General features: G+C 46.5%; 1 protein-coding gene across 2 annotated transcripts in view; it reads right to left on the minus strand.

Annotated features, from left to right (window-relative positions):
• The window catches only part of bbs5 (Bardet-Biedl syndrome 5), a 66,343-nt gene that overhangs the window by 15,998 nt on the left and 25,095 nt on the right, over positions 1-25,250 (minus strand). For both annotated transcript variants that reach the window (XM_070874697.1, XM_070874696.1), the window contains 2 exons: positions 8,611-8,660; positions 7,057-7,184 (listed from right to left, as the gene is read on the minus strand). In XM_070874697.1, the coding sequence (XP_070730798.1) occupies positions 7,057-7,184; positions 8,611-8,660 (178 nt within the window). The remainder of the gene's footprint in view (positions 1-7,056; positions 7,185-8,610; positions 8,661-25,250) is intronic.

Consider the following 25,250-nt stretch of genomic DNA (forward strand, 5'->3'; position numbering starts at 1 on the left):
CCGCTAGTTTGGGTAAATATGCTCTTTACGCAAAAAACAGTCGGCAGGTATTATTATTGAATCTCGGTGTTAAGTCCATGAGGAAAGTAACGCTGGACAATAATATGGGTGTTGAAATCGTCCATTCTGCTGATCCCGCCCCTAAAAAGTGGGCGAGCAGTAATAATTTTTCTCGGCATTAAGCCCATTGGGAAAATAACGCTCGTCGATAAGTCTCCTAAAAAAACCTGTCAGTTTCCATTTTGTGCCAAAATGAGCGACATCTGGGCATTATACGTCATTTCAGCAGTTAAATGGGCGTTAAGTGGGCGTTAAGCAGGCTAAAAAAGTGGAGGTTCTAACCCATAGACTCCTTTCTAGGATACGTTCTGAATGTATGTAAACTTTACTAAGGTGTAAGACTTGCCACCAGGGGGCGCACCTGTTGGAGACCCAAGGGTCACCTGCACACCCAGGGCAAGCAGGTATAAAAGGCAGTCTACCATGTTGCCTCCTCACTCTGGAGTTACATTAAAGAGAAAAAGGTCACAACAGTTTGAGCTTACAGTATACAGTCTTGTGGAGTTATTCTGAACATCACAATTGGCGACGAGTAACAGATCACAAACTTTCCCGCGGCTATGGCTGCCATTGGTACTCTTGAGAGATTTGTTGAGGGTGATGATTGGGAAGCCTTCATTGAGCGTCTTGACTAGTACTTTGTGGCCAACGAGCTGGATACGGAAGATACCGTGGTCAAGTGCAGGGCGATCCTCCTTACTGTTTGTGGGTCCACGATATATGGCCTCGTAAAAATCTGCTAGCACCGATGAAACCAACGGACAAGACATATGCAGAGTTGTGCACGCTGGTTCAGGAACACCTCAAGCCGAAGGAGAGCATCTTAATGATCAGGTATCGCTTTTATACGCACCATCGCTCCTAGGGCCAGGAGTGGCGAGCTATGTCGCCAACCTAAGATGCCTTGCGGGACCGTGCGTATTTGCTGGATTTTTGGGGGAAATGTTGCGGGATTTTTTCGTGCTTGGAATCGGCCACGAGGTCATTCTTCGCAAATTACTGTCTGCCGAATCCCTAGATCTGAGCAAGGTCATCACGATAGTCCAGGCTTTCATGTCCATAAACGATAACACTAAACAGATATCTTTGCAGCATCGAAGCTCACCGGCAAGTACTGTGCATAAAATAATGCTTTCAGCAGGCAGAATTGTACATGGCAGGGCCTACACACCTGCAGAGGCCAGACCTAGGATGACTCAGAGTCCGCTGTGGGGCGTGAATGCAAATCCATTAACACCATGTTGGCACTGTGGGGGTAATCATCCGGCCCATCAATGTCGATTCAAGCACTACATGTGCAAGGGCTGTGGAACAGTGGGGTACCGCCAGCAAATGTGCAAATATACTGCGACTCACCATGTGGCAGAGTCGGCAGAAGATGACCGATCTGGTGTGGATCATGCTGAACGGGAAAAGAGAGGCAACTCAACCCGAGGCTGAAGAGGAAGTGTATGGGGTACACACCTTCACCACCATAAGCCCTCCGATAATGTTGAAAGTCAAATTAAACGGCATTCCAGTTTCCATGGAATTGGACATGGGGGCGAGTCAGTCAACTATGAGCCAGAAGGCTTTTGAGAAACTGTGGGGCAACAAGGCACAAAGGCCAAAACTAAGCCCGATTCACACAAAGCTGCGCACTTACACCAAAGAACTCATACTAGTCATTGGCAGTGCGACAGTGAAGGTATCATACAATGGAGCTGTGCATGATTTATTACCACAGATTGTACCAGGCGATGGCTCAACGCTGTTTAGCAGAAGCTGGCTAAGAAAGATCCGATGGAACTGGGACGACATCAAAGCACTGTCTTCGGTGGATGACGCCGCATGCGCCCAAGTGCTCAACAAATTCCCGTCGTTATTTGAGCCAGGCATCGGCAACTTTACAGGCGCCAAAATGCAGATCCATCTAGTCCCTGATGCATGGCCCGTTCATCACAAGGCCCGAGCAGTCCCATATATGATGCGAGAGAAAGTCGAGATCGAGCTGGACAGACTTCAACGAGAGGGAATCGTATCGCCAGTCGAGTTCAACAAGTGGGCCAGTCCAGTTGTTCTGATGTTGAAAAGCGATGGGACGATCAGAATCTGCAGGGACTACAAGGTAACGATCAACCGAGTCTCGCTACAAGACCCACTACCCAAAGCGGATGACCTTTTCGCAACATGAGCAGGGGGGAAGTCGTTCATCAAGCTGGATCTAACCTCTGCTTACATGACACAGGAGCTGGCTGAACCTTTGAAAAGATTGTCGTGCATCAATACGCACAAAGGACTATTCATATACCACAGATGCCCTTTTGGGATTCGCCTGGCTGCGGCCATCTTCCAGAGGAACATGAAGAGTCTTCTGAAATTGGTTCCGCGCACCGTGGTGTTTCAAGACGACATCCTGAACACTGGTCGCAACACCACCGAACACTTGCACAACCTGGAAGAGGTTCTAAAGTGACTGGACAGAGTGGGACTCAGGCTGAAACACTCCAAGTGTGTTTTCCTGGCGCCAGAGGTCGAATTTTTGGGGAGAAAGATTGCGGCAGATGGCATCAGACCCACGGACTCCAAGACGGAGGCCACCAAGAATGCACTCAGACCACAGAACGTGACGGAACTGCGTTCGTTCCTGGGACTCCTCAACTATTTTGGTAACTTTCTACCGGGGTTGAGCACTTTGCTGGAACCTTTGCATTTATTGGTACGCAAGGGTGACGACTGAGTTTGGGGTAAATCTCAAGAGACAGCCTTTAATGAGGCCAGAAACCTGCTATGTTCTAACAAGTTACTTGCATTGTATGACCCGTGTAAACGTTTAGTACTAGCTTGTGATTCATCTTCATACGGGTCGGTTGTATGTTACAGCAAGCCAATGTGTCAGGCAAACTGCAACCGGTTGCATATGCGTCCAGAAGTTTATCTAAAGCTGAAAGAGCCTACAGTATGGATGAGAAAGAAGCATTAGCATGCATATACGGGGTTAAGAAAATGCACCAATATTTATTTGGACTCCGGTTCGAGCTCGAAACTGACCACAAACCGCTCATTTCGCTGTTCTCAGAAAGCAAAGGTATTAACACCAATGCTTCGTCCCGCATCCAAAGATGGGCACTCACGTTATCTGCGTATGACTATGTAATCCGCCACAGACCAGGCACTGAGAACTGTGCTGATGCCCTCAGTCGGTTACCATTGCCCACCACCGGGGTGGAAATGGTGCAACCTGCAGACTTGCTTCTTGTAATGGATGTTTTTGAGAGCGAGGGATCACCCGTCACGGCTCGCCAGATCAGGATCTGGACTAGCCAGAACCCTGTGCTGTCACTAGTAAAAAGCTGCATCCTTAATGGGAGCTGGTTGGCTGTTCCCAGGGAAATGCAAGATGAAATTAAGCCGTTTTACCGACGCAAGGATGAAATGTCCATCCATTCGGATTGTCTCCTATAGGGGAATCGCGTGGTTTTGCCAAAAAAAGGCAGGGAAACGTTTATACGCGACCTACACAGTACCAACCTAGGCATAGTCATGATGAAGGTTATCGCCGGGTCGCACGTTTGGTGGCCCGGCATTGACTCGGAATTGCAGTCATGCGTACACCAATGTAACACTTGCTCACAGTTGAGCAATGCATCAAGGGAGGCCCCATTGAGTCTCTGGTCATGGCCCTCCAAACAAGGGACCACGTAGATTTCGCTGGCCCCTTTCTAGGAAAAATGTTCCTTATAGCAGTGGACACTTACTCTAAATGGATTGAATGTATAATAATGTCATCATGTACGTCCAGTGCCACCATTGAAAGCCTCCGGGCCATGTTCGCCACCCATGGTTTGCCCAACGTCCTTGTTTGTGACAATGGACCATGTTTCACCAGCTCGGAATTCAACAAGTTCATGACCCGCAATGGCATCAAGCATGTCAGGTCTGTCCCGTTTAAGCCCGCATCCAATGGTCAAGCGGAACGGGCAATCCAAACTATCAAGCAGAGCTTGAAACGCATGACGGATGGTTCCCTGCAGACCCGGTTATCTCGGCTTCTGCTCAGCTACCGGACGCGATCCCACTTGCTTACTGGTGTTCCCTCTGTAGAATTGTTAATGAAGAGAGCACTCAAAACCAGGCTCTCCTTAGTCCACTTGGATCTCAGTTGATCATGTAGAAACCCGGCGTCACCTGCATAACGTGTACCACGATCGCGTGGCTGTATCGCTTGACATTGAGGTTAATGACCCTGTATTTGTTCTTAATTATGGTCATGGTCCCAAATGGGTTGCTGGCACTGTTTTAGCCAAGGAGGGGAATAGAGTGTTTGTTGTCAAACTTTTGAATGGGCAAACGTGCAGAAAGCATTTGGATCAGACCAAACTGCGATTCACCGACAACCAAGAAGAGTTTGAAGAGGACATTACCATCATTGATCTACCAACACACAACCAACCTCGCTGTCAACCACGAGGATGAACCCACCATGCCCAACAGTCCGATCAGACCAGCCGCGCTGCAGTGCAGCAATGATCCGAGCAACTCACCCATGCCAGGACTTCAACTCTGGTGATCAACCCGGGAATGTAGAGCCCCGGATCGCCTCAACTTGTAAATAACTTGTATGTAAGACTTTGGGGGGCGGGGGACTGATGTTATGTATGCAAACTTTACTACTGTGTAAGACTTGCCACCAAGGGGTGCACCTGTTGGAGACCCAAGGGTCACCTGTACACCTTGGGTAAGCAGGTATAAAAGGCAGTCTACCATGCAGCCTCCTCACTCTGGAGTTACATTAAAGAGACCAAGGTCACAACAGTTTATGAGCTTACAGTGTACAGTCTGTGGAGTTATTCTGAACATAATACATTCCATAGTTATGTTTTTTATACCTTGTGTAAGTGCACATGCTTTACGTGTGAGTCTAGACAATGAGTGCCAACAGGCTATTTGACTGCTGGACATCACACCCAAGTCTGAATCTGTCCTTACTCAATCTCTATACATATGCACTTCCAAGAATGATTAGCAGTGGAAATCCTGGCCAATTTTTCCTTCTTTGACACAGGGACGCTAAGGGCAATTGTAGTACAGAATGGGGATCAAATAAATGGATCTTACTAGCTGAGTTCACTACTTTAGCCAGATGAGCCATTGGTTGAGCTATCAAATCTTGGCTTACTTCTGCAAAATAGATTACCTTCATTCAGAAGAGTTGGGAAAGGGGAAGAAAGAATGAATTGAATCATATATTTCAAAAATGTGATATAATTAAAAAAAAATCTTCCAACCACAACACATGGGGGATGAAATTGGTCAATGCCAGTAGTGCAAAACAGGCTGATAATGAATCGGCAGCATGATTTACACCGTGCCCAACATTCTTTTCCACAGTAGTCCATTTTCATGACCAGCATTGACCATTTTTATCTCCACTGTGTCTAATGTATACTTTCAGTCACACCAGAGCATTTATAAACACTAAATTTTACATGCACCTTTGAAAATTGAACTCAGTAAAATGTGCAAAACAAGTAAAAATTACAAGGCAACAACCGCTTAAACTTATCCGAAGGCACATTACAACGGGGGCAGAATTTGGATTATGAGCAGGAATTTTGAGAAGAGTTGGATAGATGATTGAAAGCGAGGGTGAAGAAGTGAGTATTGATGAGTTATTTAAAGGTAGGGAGAGATGATACAAGCAGGGGTTTATTTTTAAGTAAGAATACCAGAGAGCAGAACCCGAATGGATAAACGCTCCGTCACCAATAATAGACGGAGGATGGAGCACACAATAGGCCAGACTAAGAATAATGGAGGGTGTGGGCTGGGGGGTGCAGGGCTGGATGAGTTGCAGAAGTGAGACCATGGAGAGATGGGGAGAAGGAGCCAGAGGATATTAAGGAGGACAGAATAATATGTGAGCAGGACTTAGTAGATGCTAGGGTTCTGGATGAGTTGCAGTTTACGTAGTGGAGCATGGGAAACCAATGAGGAGGGATTTGGATAATTCGAATTAGAAGGCAAGGTGGTGGGTGTAAGGAGGTAAGTGATATAGTTCAGATGGAAATAGGTAGTTATGGTAATGACCATTACAAAACAAGCTTTGCATTGAATTTGACTGTTGTATCTCCTAATAGTAAAAGCCAAAAGTATTCCTAAAACTGTCTGGAACAATTCTGGTTTTGTACTCTTTATGCAAGTTGGATTCATCATCATCATCGGAATCGAGGAAGGCTTGCTTCCACTCCTGAAGTGAACAGGTTGCAATGCAAGTGTTGTAATATTTAAATGTGAACATTACGGTTTTAAATTCAGTTTACGATTTTAAAGAAAGGAATTACATCTTTAAAAAAAAATTTCCAACACATATCTTTTCTGAAGCAATAGCCCTTAAAGCATTAATATTGGTATTAGTTTTTATATGAATGGCATTAAGGGTAAAGAAAGCTCAGTAATTTCAAGGCTGGGAGCCATCAGAACTCAAGCTTAGCACACTATTAGCTGGGTCCTTCTGCATGTAGTATTTTCCATGGGTCCAATGGCTTCAAACTAGGCTGGTCCAAATTTACAGCCTCTATTAAATTGAGTGGAACTGCACCAGGTACAGATAGTTATTCCATACTAGTGGTACTTTAAGTGGCCCTTGAGGAGAAATGTGAAATAGTAGGTCTCTGTTGGCCAGGAAATCCAGTGCTATTTTAACAAAAAGTGTAAATATTTTTGCAAGGCTACTATTTAGACAGACATTGGGCGAGTACATTAACTAGAGTACTCCTCTTGAACTGTTGTTCTGCTGGATTAAGTATTCTTAATTTATATATTTCAAATAGTGGTGTAGAAACACTGTAAAAATATCTATATTCATCGATAAATAACAGAATGGAACATGAAGCTTCCTCATATAATGAGTGTCTTAAACAGTGAAGATTCAAATGAAAACTGGATTCAGAAATGATCTACTGACAGGGCCTATTCCAATCCATCAAAAATTCACATATTGCACTGCAATACTACCTATGCACAGCAATGACGGTGGTGAATAGCCGAGGGCTTCCTGGAACCACGCTGGTAAAGATGAACTCGAATCGTGTGTTGTTGCATTTTGTCAGGATGTAAAGAGCTTCAGTTTGACCCCGAAGTTTCTGTAAAGTCAAATTTTAAAAATCAGTGCACTTAAAAGTATATTTGAGGCTTGCTCTGATGGCTCAGTGGGCAATTGCACTGCATGATGTGGTACCCTAGAATGTCCAAAATCCAAACCATGGTCTATGTTAGTTGATCACAGGAGGAAGGGGGAGATGTATCATAGCCAAGCCTCACCTGAGATTTATACAGTATCACTTTCCATCAAACGTCACTGAACAGTGGTCAGAACGAACCTTTTCTGCTTTTTCACTTCCCGAGCCAAAAGGTTATTAAGGCCAATTTCAGGGTGTCCACTACCATTCTGGTTGAGAACACCTAATTCAGCACAGGCCAGAGACTGGACTTAGGAGCTTCTAGGTTTTGATGACTTAGTACCATACCAGGCAAAGTAAAAATGTTTTCTAAATTTGAAATGATGAGATAGGCAATCACAATTTCTTGCTCAAAATGAAAATGGGTACAACTTTTGTTCAAAAATCCTGGTGCATTCTAAGTAATGCATTCAGTTTACCAAATCAAGTAAGGTAGATCAACATGTTATCTCTAACCTTATACATGCTTAACGAGAGCCACCAACTGTATTACTTTGAGATATTTCACATCATAGGTGCCGAAGATTCAAAACGCGGATAAATGATTTCATGCAGCCCCAAAGTGAGGTCCAACCAAATTATATTCCAATTAATTCCCATGAACTGAAACACCAATGATCCCTTAATGAATTAAAGGCAAAAGGATCTCCAAAATTGCGTTGTTTTCCATTGCCCACATAGCCACCTTCAGAGACAACAAAGGGTCTATCCTTCCCCCCCACCCTTCCTCATCTACATGCCATCATCTGCAGGCATTGGGTCAGTTTCCACATGTATGCCGATGGCACTCAGCTCTACCTCTCCATCAGCTCTGTCAAAGAGGAGTCAAAAATTCCTCTAACTCAACATTGGGAAGATTGAAGCCATTCTTGATACCTCCCACAAACTCCCATCAATTCTAGCCATTGTCTCAGGCTCAATCAGACTATTCATAATCTTCAACCCTGAGCTTAGTTTCAGACCTTGCGTTCTATCCAACAAACAGACCACTCATTTCTCCCTCTGCAACATTTCCCCCTCTATCCCTACCAGCCCTTTTCTGCTGAAACCTTCGTACATGTCTTTGTTATCATCAGACTTGTCTATTCCAATGCTTTTCTTGCTGACCTCCCTTCCTCCATAAATACCGACTTGTATAAACCTCTGATACACACATGGAAACACATATAATATTGTGACATTACAAAACATTTTAAAGGGAGATCATGGCCTGGTGTCCCCCTCCAGTGGTATATGGAGGGTGCACATTTTAGAAGAACATATATTTCCCCATTCACAGACCTATATTTTACTTGGTTTAAAGAACCAGTTTTTTTTTTAAAAACCTTACCGAATTAGCAGTTCTCGTTGTAATATTTATAATGCAGTTGTAGCCAACAGCTAAAAGAGAAAAGAACAAAATTAATCATTTAGACATTTTACATAAGAATCTATGAAACTGGCTCAGTATGAAGAATAACAGATGGCTAACTCCTAGGTATCGAAATTCGGTTGCTAACTCCTGCTGATAACGCCGGTGTTAGGTGTTAGCTGGGTGTTAGGCGGTTCGGACTGGCACTGAGTGCTGTTGACATCCGCCGCAAAATTTGGTGTGCATTTTTTTTAAGCCGGCTAATGCCATGGAAATCATGAAGTCAGTATGGGTACAACGCCTCCTTGGTACCCTTCTCGCCACATTCACTTTTGCCGCCTCACTTAACGGCTGCCGTCGGTGACACCTGAAAAAGTTGGACTGCACAAGGCAGTGAAATGAATCCAGGGCATTATTTAAAGGGAGTTGCAGCCGGTGCTCAGAGTTCTCAGTCAGTGCTGCATTTGATGCTCACACATAGAGTAGGATATTGGCGTCGTAATGTTGTTGACTCGTCCGATTCAGTACTAGTATCCCGGAGACATTGTTGGGTTCGATATCGGAAAAATTTGAAAGTTGCATTTCGCTGTGACCTCTGAAAATTTATGGGGGCAGTGATCGCACACCCCGTCGTCCTGCGGCGATGACTTGAAAGGCGCCGGCTGCAGAGACAGCTTCGGGAAAATGTAGGTGATCCCCAGAGGAGACACCCCAAACAGCGGGGCAGGAGGCCGTATAGTCGCAGGGTTTACCGTGCGCATTACTTTTATCTTGAGATGTCCAAGGAGCACTGCTTAAGAACATAAGATATAGGAGCAGGAGTAGGCCACCTGGTCTCTCGAGTCTGCTCCGTCATTTAATAAGATCATGGCTGATCTGATCATGGACTCGGCTCCACTTCCCTGCCTGCTCCCCATAACCCTTTATTCCCTCAAAAATATGTCTATCTCCGCCTTAAACATATTCAATGACCCAGGCTCCACATCTCTCTGGGCCAGAGAATTCTATAGATTTTACAACCCTCAGAGAAGACATTCCTCCTCATCTCATCTCGGCCCCTTATTCTGAGACTATGCCCCCTAGTTTTAGTTTTCCCTATGTGGAAATATCCTCTCTGCATCCACCTTGTCGAGCCCCCCCCCCCCCGTCATGTATCCTACATGGCTACTGTTAGTATTATCACAAGGCGTGCCTCCAGAGGGCACAACAGTGGGAGACCTGTACAGGTGTGCCTGGCCTAGTATAAAAGGCAGGCCACCAGGTGTGATGCTCACTCTGGAGTTAATAAATAATAGCGTTCCAGTCTTCATGGAAATGGACATGGGGGCAAGCCAGTCAGTAATGAATCAAGAAGACTTTGAGAGGCTATGGGACAATCAAGATGAACGACCCAAGTTGGTCCCGGTTCAGGCAAAGCTGCGCACCTACACCGATGAAATGATCCCAGTCGTTGGTAGTGCGAATGTAAAGGTACTCCATGATGGCGTGGTGCACAAGTTACCTCTGTGGATTGTTGTAGGTGATGGATCAACGCTGCTCGGCAGAAGGTGGATGGAGACGATCCATTGGAAGTGGGAAGACTTCAACCCTCCAGCGATCGATGTCCTCCGTGTTTGGAGGCACAGCAAGCCCTCACTGGAGGGTGGACCCGGCACCTATCTACATAAATTAACCCCCTCATCTCTGGAATCAATCTAGTGAACCTTCTCTGAACAGCCTCCAGTGCAAGTATATCCTGTATGCAGTACTCTAGGTGTGGCCTCACCAATACCCTGTACAGTTGTAGCAGGACTTCTCTGCTTTTATACTCTATCCCCCTTGCAATAAAGGCCAACATTCCATTTGCCTTCCTGATTACTTGCTGTACCTGCATACTAACTTTTTGTGTTTCATGCACAAGGGCTCCCAGGTCCCTCTGTACTGCAGCACTTTGCAATTTTTCTCCATTTAAATTATAATTTGCTTTTCTATTTTTTCTGCCAAAGTGGATAACCTCACATTTTCCCCACATTTTCCCCACATTATACTCCATCTGCCAAATTTTTGCCCACTATAAAAGGATAGCCCGTTTATATCCCTTTGCAGATTTTTTGTGTCCTCACAATTTGCTTTCTCACCCATCTTTGTATCATCAGCAAACTTGCCTACATTACACTTGGTCCCTTCATCCAAGTCATTAATATAGATTGTAAAGGCTGAGGTTCCGCAAGGAGGTGGTCACGGAGCTTTGTAACCTTCTGCAGAAGTACCTGGCAGCTGACATCAGCATCAGGACCTCGCAATCAGTGGCAGTGAAAGTGACAGTAGCACTCAACTTCTATGCTACCGGCTCCTTCCAGTCTCCCGTCGGCGATATATGCAATATCTCGCAGTTTGCAGTACATTGCTGCATTTGCTAGGTGACCGTTGCTCTCTGCAGCAAACAAATGAATTACATCAAGTTCAGCATGTCCAGGGAAGACCAGGATGAGCGCACCCATGGCTTTGCCAGGATGGCGGACTTCCCCCAGGTTCAGGGAGCTATTGATTGTATGCATGTGGCATTGAGGGCCCCACCCCACAATGAAGAGGTCTTTCGGAATCGCAATGGATTCCACTCCCTCAATTTACAGGCAGATGATCCTCACTGTCAATGCCCACTATCCTGGCAGCTTCCACGATGCCTTCATCCTGCGGGAGACCAGTGTGCCACAACTGTTCCAGCCACTGCAAGAAGGCTGTGGCTGGCTCCTAGGCAACAAAGGATTATGGTGTGGCCACTTGGCTGATGACACCCCTCCGCAATCCCATCACCCCTGCCGAGCAGCGCTACAACAGCAGCCATACCACAACCCAGGTCATTATCGAGCAAATTATCGGGGTTCTGAAGCAGTGTTTCCTCTGCCTTGACTGCTCTGGAGCGGCATTCCAGTACTCACCTGATAGAATCCCCATATTCACCATTGTCTGTTACATGCTGCACATCCTGGCCATTATGAAGGGTCAGCCATTACCAGCAGGGATGGATGATCCACCTCAGGAGGACGTCGACGATGAGGAGGAAGACGAGGAGCCAAGGAGGAGACAGCATGATACTATTGCAGCTGGAAGGGCTGCTCGGCAGAGACTCATCGCTTCCAGTGAATGACTCTTGACGTGCCGAATAGAAACATAGAGAAACATAGAGAATAGGTGCAGGAGTAGGCCATTCGGCCCTTCTAGCCTGCACCGCCATTCAATGAGTTCATGGCTGAACATGCAACTTCAGTACCCCATTCCTGCTTTCTCACCATACCCCTTGATTCCCCTAGTAGTAAGGACTTCATCTAACTCCTTTTTGAATATATTTAGTGAATTGGCCTCAACAACTTTCTGTGGTAGAGAATTCCACAGGTTCACCACTCTCTGGGTGAAGAAATTCCTCCTCATCTCGGTCCTAAATGGCTTCCCCCTTATCCTTAGACTGTGTCCCCTGGTTCTGGACTTCCCCAACATTGGGAACATTCTTCCTGCATCTAACCTGTCTAACCCCGTCAGAATTTTAAACGTTTCTATGAGGTCCCCTCTCATTCTTCTGAACTCCAGTGAATACAAGCCCAGTTGATCCAGTCTTTCTTGATAGGTCAGTCCCGCCATCCCGGGAATCAGTCTGGTGAACCTTCGCTGCACTCCCTCAATAGCAAGAATGTCCTTCCTCAGGTTAGGAGACCAAAACTGTACACAATTACTCCAGGTGTGGCCTCACCAAGGCCCTGTACAATTGTAGCAACACCTCCCTGCCCTTGTACTCAAATCCCCTCGCTATGAAGGCCAACATACCATTTGCTTTCTTAACCGCCTGCTGTACCTGCATGCCAACCTTCAATGACTGATGTACCATGACACCCAGGTCTCTTTGCACCTGCCCTTTTCCTAATCTGTCACCATTCAGATAATAGTCTGTCTCTCTGTTTTTACCACCAAAGTGGATAACCTCACATTTATCCACATTATACTTCATCTGCCATGCATTTGCCCACTCACCTAACCTATCCAAGTCGCTCTGCAGCCTCATAGAATCCTCCTTGCAGCTCACACTGCCACCCAACTTAGTGTCATCCGCAAATTTGGAGATACTACATTTAATCCCCTCGTCTAAATCATTAATGTACAGTGTAAACAGCTGGGGCCCCAGCACAGAACCTTGCGGTACCCCACTAGTCACTGCCTGCCATTCTGAAAAGTCCCCATTTACTCCTACTCTTTGCTTCCTGTCTGACAACCAGTTCTCAATCCATGTCAGCACACTACCCCCAATCCCATGTGCTTTAACTTTGCACATTAATCTCTTGTGTGGGACCTTGTCGAAAGCCTTCTGAAAGTCCAAATATACCACATCAACTGGTTCTCCCTTGTCCACTCTACTGGAAACATCCTCAAAAAATTCCAGAAGATTTGTCAAGCATGATTTCCCTTTCACAAATCCATGCTGACTTGGACCTATCATATTACCTCTTTCCAAATGCACTGCGATGACATCCTTAATAATTGATTCCATCATTTTACCCACTACCGATGTCAGGCTGACCGGTCTGTAATTCCCTGTTTTCTCTCTCCCTCCTTTTTTAAAAAGTGGGGTTACATTGGCTACCCTCCACTCCATAGGAACTGATCCAGAGTCAATGGAATGTTGGAAAATGACTGTCAATGCATCCACTATTTCCAAGGCCACCTCCTTAAGTACTCTGGGATGCAGTCCATCAGGCCCTGGGGATTTATCGGCCTTCAATCCCATCAATTTCCCCAACACAATTTCCCGACTAATAAGGATTTCCCTCAGTTCCTCCTCCTTACTAGACCCTCCGACCCCTTTTATATCCGGAAGGTTGTTTGTGTCCTCCTCAGTGAATACCGAACCAAAGTACTTGTTCAATTGGTCCGCCATTTCTTTGTTCCCCGTTATGACTTCCCCTGATTCTGACTGCAGGGAACCTACGTTTGTCTTTACTAACCTTTTTCTCTTTACATATCTATAAAAACTTTTGCAATCTGTCTTAATGTTCCCTGCAAGCTTCTTCTCGTACTCCATTTTCCCTGCCCTAATCAAACCCTTTGTCCTCCTCTGCTGAGTTCTAAATTTCTCCCAGTCCCCGGGTTCTCTGCTATTTCTGGCCAATTTGTATGCCACTTCCTTGGCTTTAATGCTATCCCTGATTTCCCTTGATAGCCACGGTTGAGCCACCTTCCCTTTTTTATTTTTACGCCAGACAGGAATGTACAATTGTTGTAGTTCATCCATGCGGTCTCTAAATGTCTGCCATTGCCCATCCACAGTGAACCCCTTCAGTATCATTCGCCAATCTGTCCTAGCCAATTCACGCCTCATACCTTCAAAGTTACCCTTCTTTAAGTTCTGGACCATGGTCTCTGAATTAACTGTTTCATTCTCCATCCTAATGCAGAATTCCACCATATTATGGTCACTCTTCCCCAAGGGGCCTCGCACAACGAGATTGCTAATTAATCCTCTCTCATTACACAACACCCAGTCTAAGATGGCCTCCCCCCTAGTTGGTTCCTCGACATATTGGTCTAAAAAACCATCCCTTATGCACTCCAGGAAATCCTCCTCTACCGTATTGCTTCCAGTTTGGTTAACCCAATCGATGTGCATATTAAAGTCACCCATTATAACTGCTGCACCTTTATTGCACGCACCCCTAATTTCATGTTTGATGCCCTCCCCAACATCACTACTACTGTTTGGAGGTCTGTACACAACTCCCACTAACGTTTTTTGTCCTTTGGTATTCTGCAGCTCTACCCATATAGATTCCACATCATCCAAGCTAATGTCCTTCCGAACTATTGCCTTAATTTGCTCCTTAACCAGCAATGCTACCCCACCTCCTTTTCCTTTTATTCTATCTTTCCTGAATGTTGAATACCCCTGGATGTTGAGTTCCCAGCCCTGATCATCCTGGAGCCACGTCTCCGTAATCCCAATCACATCATATTTGTTAACATCTATTTGCACAGTTAATTCATCCACTTTATTGCGGATACTCCTTGCATTAAGACACAAAGCCTTCAGGCTTGTTCTTTTAACACCCTTTGTCCTTTTAGAATTTTGCTGTACAGTGGCCCTTTTTGTTCTTTGCCTTGGGTTTCTCTGCCCTCCACTTTTCCTCATCTCCTTTCTGTCTTTTGCTTTTGCCTCCTTTTTGTTTCCCTCTGTCTCCCTGCATTGGTTCCCATCCCCCTGCCATATCAGTTTAAATCCTCCCCAACAGCACTAGCAAACACTCCCCCTAGGACATTGGTTCCGGTCCTGCCCAGGTGCAGACCGTCCGGTTTGTACTGGTCGCACCTCCCCCAGAACCGGTTCCAATGCCCCAGGAATTTGAATCCCTCCCTGTTGCACCACTGCTCAAGCCACGTATTCATCTGCGCTATCCTGCGATTCCTACTCTGACTATCACGTGGCACTGGTAGCAATCCCGAGATTACTACTTTTGAGGTCCTACTTTTTAATTTAGCTCCTAGCTCCTTAAATTCGTTTCGTAGGACCTCATCCCTCTTTTTACCTATGTCGTTGGTACCAATGTGCACCACGACAACTGGCTGTTCTCCCTCCCTTTTTAGAATGTCCTGCACCCGCTCCGAGACATCCTTGACCCTTGCACCAGGGAGGCAACATACAATCCTGGAGTCTCGGTTGCGGCCGCAGAAACGCCTATCTATTCCCCTCACCATTGAATCCCCAATCACTATTGCTCTCCCACTCTTTTTCCTGCCCTCCTGTGCAGCAGAGCCAGCCACGGTGCCATGAACTTGGCTGCTGCTGCCCTCCCCTGATGAGTCATCCCCCTCAACAGTACCCAAAGCAGTGTATCTGTTTTGCAGGGGGATGACCACAGGGGACTCCTGCACTACCTTCCTTGCACTGCTCTTCCTGTTGGTCTTCCATTCCCTATCTGGCTGTGGACCCTTTCCCTATGGTACGACCAACTCGCTACACGTGATACTCACGTCATTCTCAGCATCGTGGATGCTCCAGAGTGAATCCACCCTCAGCTCCAACTCCGCAACGCGGTCTGTCAGGAGCTGGAGGCGGATACACTTCCCGCACACGTAATCGTCAGGGACACCGGAAGTGTCCCTGAGTTCCCACATGGTACAGGAGGAGCATAACACCCGACCGAGCTCTCCTGCCATGACTTAACCCTTATATACACTTAAATTGGCAACAACAATGTTAAAAGTTACTCACTGATATAGAAGAGAAAAAAGAAAAACTACTCACCAATCACCAGCCAATCACTTACCCTCTTGGCTGTGACGTCACCTTTTGATTTCTTTCTACTTCTTTTTTGCCTTCTCCCTGTAGCTGCACAAGTACGCCTTTTATAGGCCTCTCCACGCACCTCCTCGACGCTGCTCCCGACTGCCGCCGACACTGGGCCCCGGACTCCCTGCTGTGCCTTTTATAGGCCTCTTCACGCACCTCCTCGACGCTGCTCCCGACTGCCGCCGACGCTGGGCCCCGGACTCCCTGCTGTGCCTTTTATAGGCCTCTCCACGCACCTCCTCGACGCTGCTCCCGACTGCCGCCGACGCTGGGCCCCGGACTCCCTGCTGTGCCTTTTATAGGCCTCTCCACGCACCTCCTCGACGCTGCTCCCGACTGCCGCCGACGCTGGGCCCCGGACTCCCTGCTGTGCCTTTTATAGGCCGCTCCACGCAACTCCTCGACGCTGCTCCCGACTGCCGCCGACGCTGGGCCCCGGACTCCCTGCTGTGCCTTTTATAGGCCTCTCCACGCACCTCCTCGACACTGCTCCCGACTGCCGCTGACGCTGGGCCCCGGACTCCCTGCTGTGCCTTTTATAGGCCGCTCGACGCTGCTCCCGACTGCCGCCGACGCTGGGCCCCGGACTCCCTGCTGTGCCTTTTATAGGCCGCTCCACGCACCTCCTCGACGCTGCTCCCGACTGCCGCCAGCCTATACACCTGGGCATCAACTAAACACATCGCACAAGATAACAACTTCATCCCCAACACATCAACATACCCACAAAACTCCTTCAAACATTCTGAAAGACATCCAAGTGCAACTATTGACATCTGTTCATTTTCTAACAAGGTAGCCATCTCTGGCGACTACCAAACAATTGTTTCATCGTTCATCCAAGTGCAACAATTTACATCAGCTCAGATTGCAACAAGCTACCCATCTCTGTTGACTATCAAGCAAGTGTTTGGTGAGTCATACAAGTGCAACCAGTTTTAAAAGCTCATATCTTATCAAGGTCAGCATATGTGGCCACCTTCCCACAGGTTTTTACTTTGTCTTGAAGAGTGCTTTATCACCCCTTCCCTTTTCCCCCTCTCCCATGCCTACTGCTCCTCCTCAATAGGGTCTCAGGACCTTCAGCAAGGCTGGTAGTTGGTTGCTGACTTGGAGCCGCAGCCACACATGATGGCTTAGCAGGATGTCCCCGACCAGCTCGAGCCCTGGAAGACCCGGCTGTGGACTGCATAACCGCAGCATTAGCAGCAGCACTTTGTTGTGAATGGGTTCCAGAGAGCGGCAGCTGTGAAGGCGGAATGATGTCGTGCTGAGAAACGACATCACGTTTCAACAGGCTGCTACTTCCCCGGGGCAGAGCATCATCATTTGCAGCAATCTGGGTGAGGTCGGATTGCTGCCCTGGTTTGGCAAGGTTAGGTCCCCGTTGATCTGATGGGGCCCCAGACAGGATGGCAGCGGCCAGTGCGTCCGAAGAATCTATTTGCCTCTGCATCAAGAGTGACTGCGACTGCAGTGCATCAGAAAGCTGATTCAGAACACCATGCACTGATGACATTTCAGTATGCAGTTCGACAATAGCATCGGCCTGGTGCTCAATGGCCACTGTAACATCAGCCGTAGCCCGTGCCACCATGTCTGGGATCCCATGGTCACTGTTTGCATCCAGCATCCGTTGGTATTTACCAAGGATGAGCTCGACGGGCTGCTGAGAGGCATGAGCAACAGTTGAGGCGGACTCATCCATCCTCATAGCTAGTGCATTGAGACTATGGGGCACCCTTGCTATTGCACCCAGAAGATCGCTGTGCAACTGCAGGGATCGTCTTGCGACAGCCTCTAGGTCAGGCTCATCGTCAGAGTGCTGCTGAGCATCACTCAGGCGCGCACTCACCCTCTGGGGAGCTGGTCCCCGGCCCCCCCCCCCCCCCGCCCCGCCCCCACTCCACGCGGCATTGCTGGAGGCCACTGCGTCCCGGAGCATCAGTCACCTCCGCCTCTCCGACTACTCCTTCATCAACAGCACTGCTGGCCCCGCTCTCAGACCGCGCACCCTCCTACGTGAGATTGAATGAGGTGTCGTCCTCCTGCTCCTCCTCCTCCTCTTCGTTCTCGCCACCATCTGCATCCGTGGAAGACAGCCGAGAAGGCCACGGTGGATCTGGCTGATCACCTGAAAGCACAAACACAGAAGAGTGGTTACCTGCAGGGGAGGGGTCCAGGAGCAGGAAAGACATTCGTGAATGCCAATCTCATTGAAAGAACTGCACGATGATGGTGTGAGGGCCAAGTGTCCTGCAGTTCGCTGCAAAGGAACTCAACATACCCTCACTGTCCCAAGGGGGCTCACCGCACCCACCGCCATCGCACCAACTTGAACGCCCATCAGGGCAACTATATGTTCCTCCAACGGAGTGAGCACTTGGAGATCTGGCTCTTCTCCACCAGTCTGCATTTGCTCATGCCGGTTGTGTGCGAGCTTCAACTGTAACATTAAAGAGAAAGTTGGAGTTAGAGGCTTTCTATCAGTGTGTCCAAAGTGTCTTACATTCTTTAGTACATGTTAGAGAGTCTTCACAGCTCGATGTTTAGTACATTTTACTCTCTGACAGTCTTCAAAGCTCGATGTAACTACCATTCACGGTGTGGACTTGCTGTGGCAATGCTTGAATTAGGGGGCCAGGACCTAACAGTAATGGGGAGGTTACCATCTTTGACACGCATATAAAAACTGAGGAGTTAACAACATGAGGGGGGCGGTCAGCAGAACCGAGTAGCAAGGTTAACAGCGCATGCAGGCCCTTGCAGTGGGTGATGCTGCAAATGGGAACCTTGACTGTGGCCTCACCCACTTAGAGCATGGATTCCGAGACACTAAATTGAGCAGAGAGTGCATATTGAGGTCAGAGCATAGCATGTTGACGTTTGAAATTAAAGATACTCACCCTCACTATCCGCTTCAGGTTGCTCTACTTTTTTCTGCATTGTATTGCTGTCCTTGCTCTGCTATTTCCCTCCATAGCATTCGGTAAGTTTGGGGTTGTGGTCTCCTCCCAGCCTCTGTCCTGAGCACCTTGCTGACGCTTCTCCAGTGCATCAAGGAGTGCATCCATGCCTCAATGGAATCCAGGTGGCACCACTATGTCTGTGTCGTAGCTCCAAATGCTGCCTAACTCCCAGATGTTGAGCCCACGCTTAACGGCCTACTTAGTGCTGTGTAGCACCCCCAGGTAAGTGTGCAACGCTATGATTTAACACTGTTATCCACTCTTTAGGCGACAAAACATAATTTCGCGTTTTGGGGTCTGCGCCTAACACTTGGCGTTAAAAAATTCTCTCTGCCGGTGACACCGCCTCAAAAATGGCAGTACCGAATTTCGACTCCCTAGGGCTTTAAGACATTTTCTAAACCATGAAACCATCCACAACATGTAACAAACCGTAGTAAAACTTAAAAAAATAATTTTACCAACAGCCTGCAATTCTCTCCAGCACAAGCTTTCAGTTCCATTCCTCCCGGAACAACTCTAGATTCCCCATCTCTCAAACCTCTTAAAGTCCCATACATCAGAGGCTTAAATATACTATTTGTCTTTGATTTTCCTGAAGTTTATAGAAGATTCCAGGTAGACATAAAATAATACATTTTCATGTTACTGCCTAAATTGCTTAATAATCCCTCAAAAAAACAGAGTTGAAGAGTGAATGATCCACCAAAGAACATTGTTCACAACTCCAGAACAATGTCAGCCTAGCTTAATTATAACTGAGCGGACATCTTGACTTATTTTGACTTAGCTTTAAGTTTGTACAAAACACAATAAATAGCTATATGCAATACTAGTCCTTTATATATCTACCTTTATAAAGTGACGAGTATTTCATAGTAGCCAATGTTTTGTTCAGTAGACAATCGTCAAAGTTGGCTTGTGAGCATGAAATATTAATATATGTAGATTGACAGACAGTGGAATAACTGATCTAAAGCTCTCAGATTATTTTTAACCATCCAGATGGGATTACAGGTACATAAGTACAGGAGTACGCCTTTTAGCTGCTCAAGCCTGTTCCGCCATTCAATTTAATCATAACTGATCGGTACCTCATTTGCTTGCCTTTTCTCCATATCCCTTGATACTCTTACCTAATAAAAAAAATATCATTCTCAGTTTTGAAAATTTCAATTGACAAGCATCCACAGTTTTTTGAGGGAGAGACTTCCAGATTTTCACTAGACCTATGTGTGAAAAATTGCTTCTTGATTCAATCCTAAATGGCCTAGCTCTAATTTTAAGATTGTGTCCCTTGTTCTGGATTCCCCCACCAGAGGAATAGTTTCCCCATATCATTTTAAACAGCTAGATGAAATCACCCTTCAAGCTACTGAATTCCAAGAAATATAAATCAAGTTTATACAATCTGTACACAGTGGAAGACACAAAAACCATGCCAAAAATTGCTGGTCACGGGAATGTGGGAAGGGAGGACCTTGAGACAATCACTATCACTAGGGGGGTAGTGCTGGACAGGCTAATGGGACTCAAGGTAGACAAGTCCCCTGGTCCTGATGAAATGCATCCCAGGGTATTAAAAGAGATGGCGGAAGTTACAGCAGATGCATTCGTTATAATCTACCAAAATTCTCTGGACTCTGGGGAGGTACCAGCGGATTGGAAAGCAGCTAATGTAACGCCTCTGTTTAAAAGAGGGGGCAGACAAAAGGCAGGTAACTATAGGCCGGTTAGTTTAACATCTGTAGTGGGGAAAATGCTTGAAATTATCATTAAGGAAGAAATAGCGCGACATCTAGATAGGAATAGTGCAATCAAGCAGACGCAACATGGATTCATGAAGGAGAAATCATGTTTAACTAATTTACTGGAATTCTTTGAGGATATAATGAGCATGGTGGATAGAGGTGTACCAATGGATGTGGTGTATTTAGATTTCCAAAAGGCATTCGATAAGGTGCCACACAAAAGGTTACTGCAGAAGATAAAAGTACGCGGAGTCAGAGGAAATGTATTAGCATGGATGGAGAATTGGCTGGCTAACAGAAAGCAGAGAGTCAGGATAAATGGGTCCTTCTCGAGTTGGAAATCGGTGGTTAGTGGTGTGCCACAGGGATCGGTGCTGGGACCACAACTGTTTACAATATACATAGATGACCTGGAAGAGAGGACAGAGTATAGTGTAACAAAATTTGCAGATGACACAAAGATTAGTGGGAAAGTGGGTTGTGTAGAGGACACAGAGAGGCTGCAAAGAGATTTAGATAGGTTAAGCGAATGGGCTAAGGTTTGGCAGATGGAATACAATATCGGAAAATGTGAGGTCATCCACCTTGGAGAAAAAAACAGTAAAAGGGAATATTATTTGAATGGGGTGAAATTACAACATGCTGCGGTGCAGAGGGATCTGGGGGTCCTTGTGCATGAATCCCAAAAAGTTAGTTTGCAGGTGCAGCAGGTAATCAGGAAGGCAAATGGAATGTTGGCCTTCATTGCGAGAGGGATGGAGTACAAAAGCAGGGAGGTCCTGCTGCAACTGTACAGGGTATTGGTGCACCTGGAGTACTGCGTGCAGTTTTGGTCACCTTACTTAAGGAACGATATACTAGCTTTGGAGGGGTATAGAGACGATTCACTAGGCTGATTCTGGAGATGAGGGGGTTACCTTATGATGATAGATTGGGTAGACTGGGTCTTTACTCGTTGGAGTTCAGAAGGATGAGGGGTGATCTTATAGAAACATTTAAAATAATGAAAGGGATAGACAAGATTGAGGCAGACCAGTTTCCACTGGTCGGGGAGACTAGAACTAGGGGACACAGCCTCAAAATACGGGGGAGCCAATTTAAAGCCGAGTTGAGAAGGAATTTCTTCTCCCAGAGGGTTGTGAATCTGTGGAATTCTCTGCCCAGGGAAGCAGTTGAGGCTAGCTCATTGAATGTATTCAAATCACAGACAGATAGATTTTTAACCAATAAGGGAATTAAGGTTATGGGGAGCGGGCGGGTAAGTGGAGCTGAGTCCATGGCCAGATCAGCCATGATCTTGTTGAGTGGCGGAGCAGGCTCGAGGGGCTAGATGGCCTACTCCTGTTCCTAATTCTTATGTTCTTGTTCTTATGTTTGTCTTCATAATTATTGTTAGGTGTCAAAAACTATTAGATGACCAGGAAACGTCAGTTCATATTTTAACTTCTTTAGTATTAAAAATGGTTAAAATTGTAATGGTGTGGAGAAAGAGGGCAAAGATTTAAGGTGATTGACAAAAGAACGAGAGATGACAGGAGGAAAAACATTTTTACGCAACGTGTGGTTAGGATTTAGAATGCACTAGGGTGGTGGATACAGTCAATAGTAGCCTTCAAAAGGGAATTGGATAAATACTTGAAGGAGTAAGAATTGCAGGGGTATGGGAAAAGAGTGGGGGAGTGGGACAAATTGGATTGCTCTTCGAAAGAGCCGGCGCAGACTCGATGGGCCGAATGGCCTCCTTCTGTGCTGTACTATTCTATGATTATACATCAAAGGAAGTATGGCATAATTTAGCGATCAGAAACTGTTGCTCAGAAAACATTGAAAAGAATTACAAAGATTTTGAACTTTGTTTATTTTTGAGACAGTTTTAATGATTATTCTCATTCTATTGATGTGCCTCACACTCCATCCTCCTCCAAAGCCTCTCAGCCATCGTCCAGTTAGGTGGGGATGCACTCGCCATTCTTATCTATCTAATTGTAGCCAGACAATCTCCTATAATGACTTCTCTTCCCACTTCCGCATCGTTACCTCTGGTGTCCTCCAAGGATCTGTCCTTGGCCCCCTCTTATTTCTCATCTATATGTTGCTGCTTGGCGATATCATCTGAAAACACGGAGTCAGTTTTCACATGTAAGCTGACGACACCCAGCTCTACCTCTCCACCACTTCTCCCGATCCCTGCTTGGTATTTAAATTGTCAGACTGCTTGTCCGACATCCAGTACTGGATGAGCAGAAATTTTCCCCAATTAAATATTGGAAAGACCAAAGCCATTATCTTTGGTCCCCGCCACAAACTGTGCTCCCTAACCACTGACTCCATCCCTCTCCCTGGCATCAATCTGAGGGTGAACAAGACTGTTCGCACCTAGGTGTCGTATTTGACCCTGAAATGTGTTTCCAGCCACATATCCGCGGCATAACTAAATCCGCCTTTTTCCACCTCCAAAACATTGCCCGCCTCCGCCCCTGCCTCAGCTCCTCTGCTGCTGGAACCCTCATCCATGCCTTTGTTACCTCTAGACTTGACTACTCCAACTTACTCCTGGCTGACCTCCCACATTCTACACTACGTAAACTTGAGGTCATCCAAAACTCTGCAGTCCGTGTCCTAACTCGCACCAAGTTCCACTCACCCATCATCCCTGTCCTTTCTGATCTACATTGGCTTCCGGTCAAACAATGCCCGATTTCAAAATTCTCATCCTTGGTTACAAATCACTCCATTGCCTTGCCCCTTCCTATCTCTGTAATCTTTTTCAGCCTCACAACCCCACAAGATGTCTGCGATCCTCAAATTCTGCCCTCTTGAACATCCATCATAGGCAGTCCCTCGGAATCGAGGAAGACTTGCTTCCACTCTTAAAATGAGTCTTTAGGTGGCTGAACAGTCCAGTACGAGAACCACAGTCCCTGTCACAGGTGGAACAGATAATCGTTGAGGGAAAGGGTGGGTGGGACAGGTTTGCCGCATGCTCTTTCCACTGCCTGCGCTTGATTTCTGCATGCTCTCGGCGATGCTCAACCATCGGTGGCTGTGCCTTCAGCTGTTTGGGCCCTAAGCTCGAGAACTCCATCCCTAAACCTCTCCGCCTCTCTCCCTCTCTACCTAAAGCCAGGAATTTTAAAGGGGCAAAGGCCACATTATATTTGACATTTAATCTACCGTAGTCCTGTCAGTGTACTACGGCATTGGAGTGCCGCAAACACTGACAATGACTGCACAGAGGCAGAGGGCTGCACCCAGGCTCTCCGATGACTCCCTCCATATGCTTTTGGAGTAAGTCAGAGCATGCAGGGAGGTCCTCTTCCCTTCAGGTGGACGGAAGAGACCTCCCCAGGAGACCAAAACAGCCTGGTTAAAGATTGCAGAAGAGGTCACAAGCAGGGATGTGGTCAGGAGGACCTGCATGCAATGGTGCAAACGTTTCAATGATCTAATTAGATCAGGAAACGTTAGTACAAAGCCACACTCAACTTCATCCTGCTGTGCCTCTCATCACATCCCCATTACTCTGCCTTCCCTACCCTATTCCTGCACATCCTTACTCACACCAACATACCTTGCACCTCCACCAATCCCTCTCTATCTACATTATCACATCCTCATCTCACGAGCCACCTCTCACACTCACCCTCACCCCAGTGCAATCATATCAACTAACAACACAGAAGGGTAGCCACTTGTGTATTTTATCCAATGTTTATGTTGATGTAAAGTTTCTGTGAATGTGGTGTCAAACATAAAAATCTTTATTTTCAACTCTTCGCGTTGTTGGACAGATTTGTGTGCACTTTTGGAAGTGGCTTAGTGAGTTCCAGTGAATGTTGAGACATAATGGTACTCCCCTGCAATGATGATGAGTGTGAAAGGAATGGTTTGGTCATTGTAGAAATGCTTTATGGGGTGGTGCCAATCTGGCGCATCATGTGGCATCATGGATGTACAGCAAAAAATTAATTAAATCTGGCCATGATGAGACAATTTCTCAGGAGCTGATGCCCTCTGTCCCGGCATCAGGTGATTGCGGAGAAGGTTGATGTTGTTGTTGGTGCTGCTGATTTGCCTGGTGCTTTTGGTGTTGGGGCTCATTGTGGTCTGACTCTGAGGACCAAGGTGAGACAGTATAAATGGCACACATGTTGATGGAATAAATGGCAGGTGAAGTAGAGATGTGTGAATCCCGTGGTCATACAGGGAAATTTAAAATGTAGTGGGAAAATGGCTAAGTGCCAATAAACTACCTGATAATGATTTCAATTAGGTCGCCTGCCTCTGCCGGTCGGGTCGCTGCTGCACTGGCAAACGCGCCCGTGGAAAAGTCACGTGGGACCAGGAAAACTAAATGATGTAAAGCGAATAAACCAGGAAAGAGAAATAAGAAACATGTGAATAAAGCATCAGAGCTGAAGGACAGGTTGGGGTGTGTGCTCCAAATACGCATTCTTTACACAAACGCACACAGTATAAGGAATAAATTGAATGAACTGCAGGCACAAATCCAAATTGGAGGATATGGCATGGTAGCCATTACTGAGACATGGCTACAGGACAGTCAGGAATGTGAACTAAATATACTAG

Source organism: Pristiophorus japonicus, chromosome 3 (assembly GCF_044704955.1).
Source record: "Pristiophorus japonicus isolate sPriJap1 chromosome 3, sPriJap1.hap1, whole genome shotgun sequence".
Classification (NCBI taxonomy): Eukaryota; Metazoa; Chordata; class Chondrichthyes; family Pristiophoridae; genus Pristiophorus; species Pristiophorus japonicus.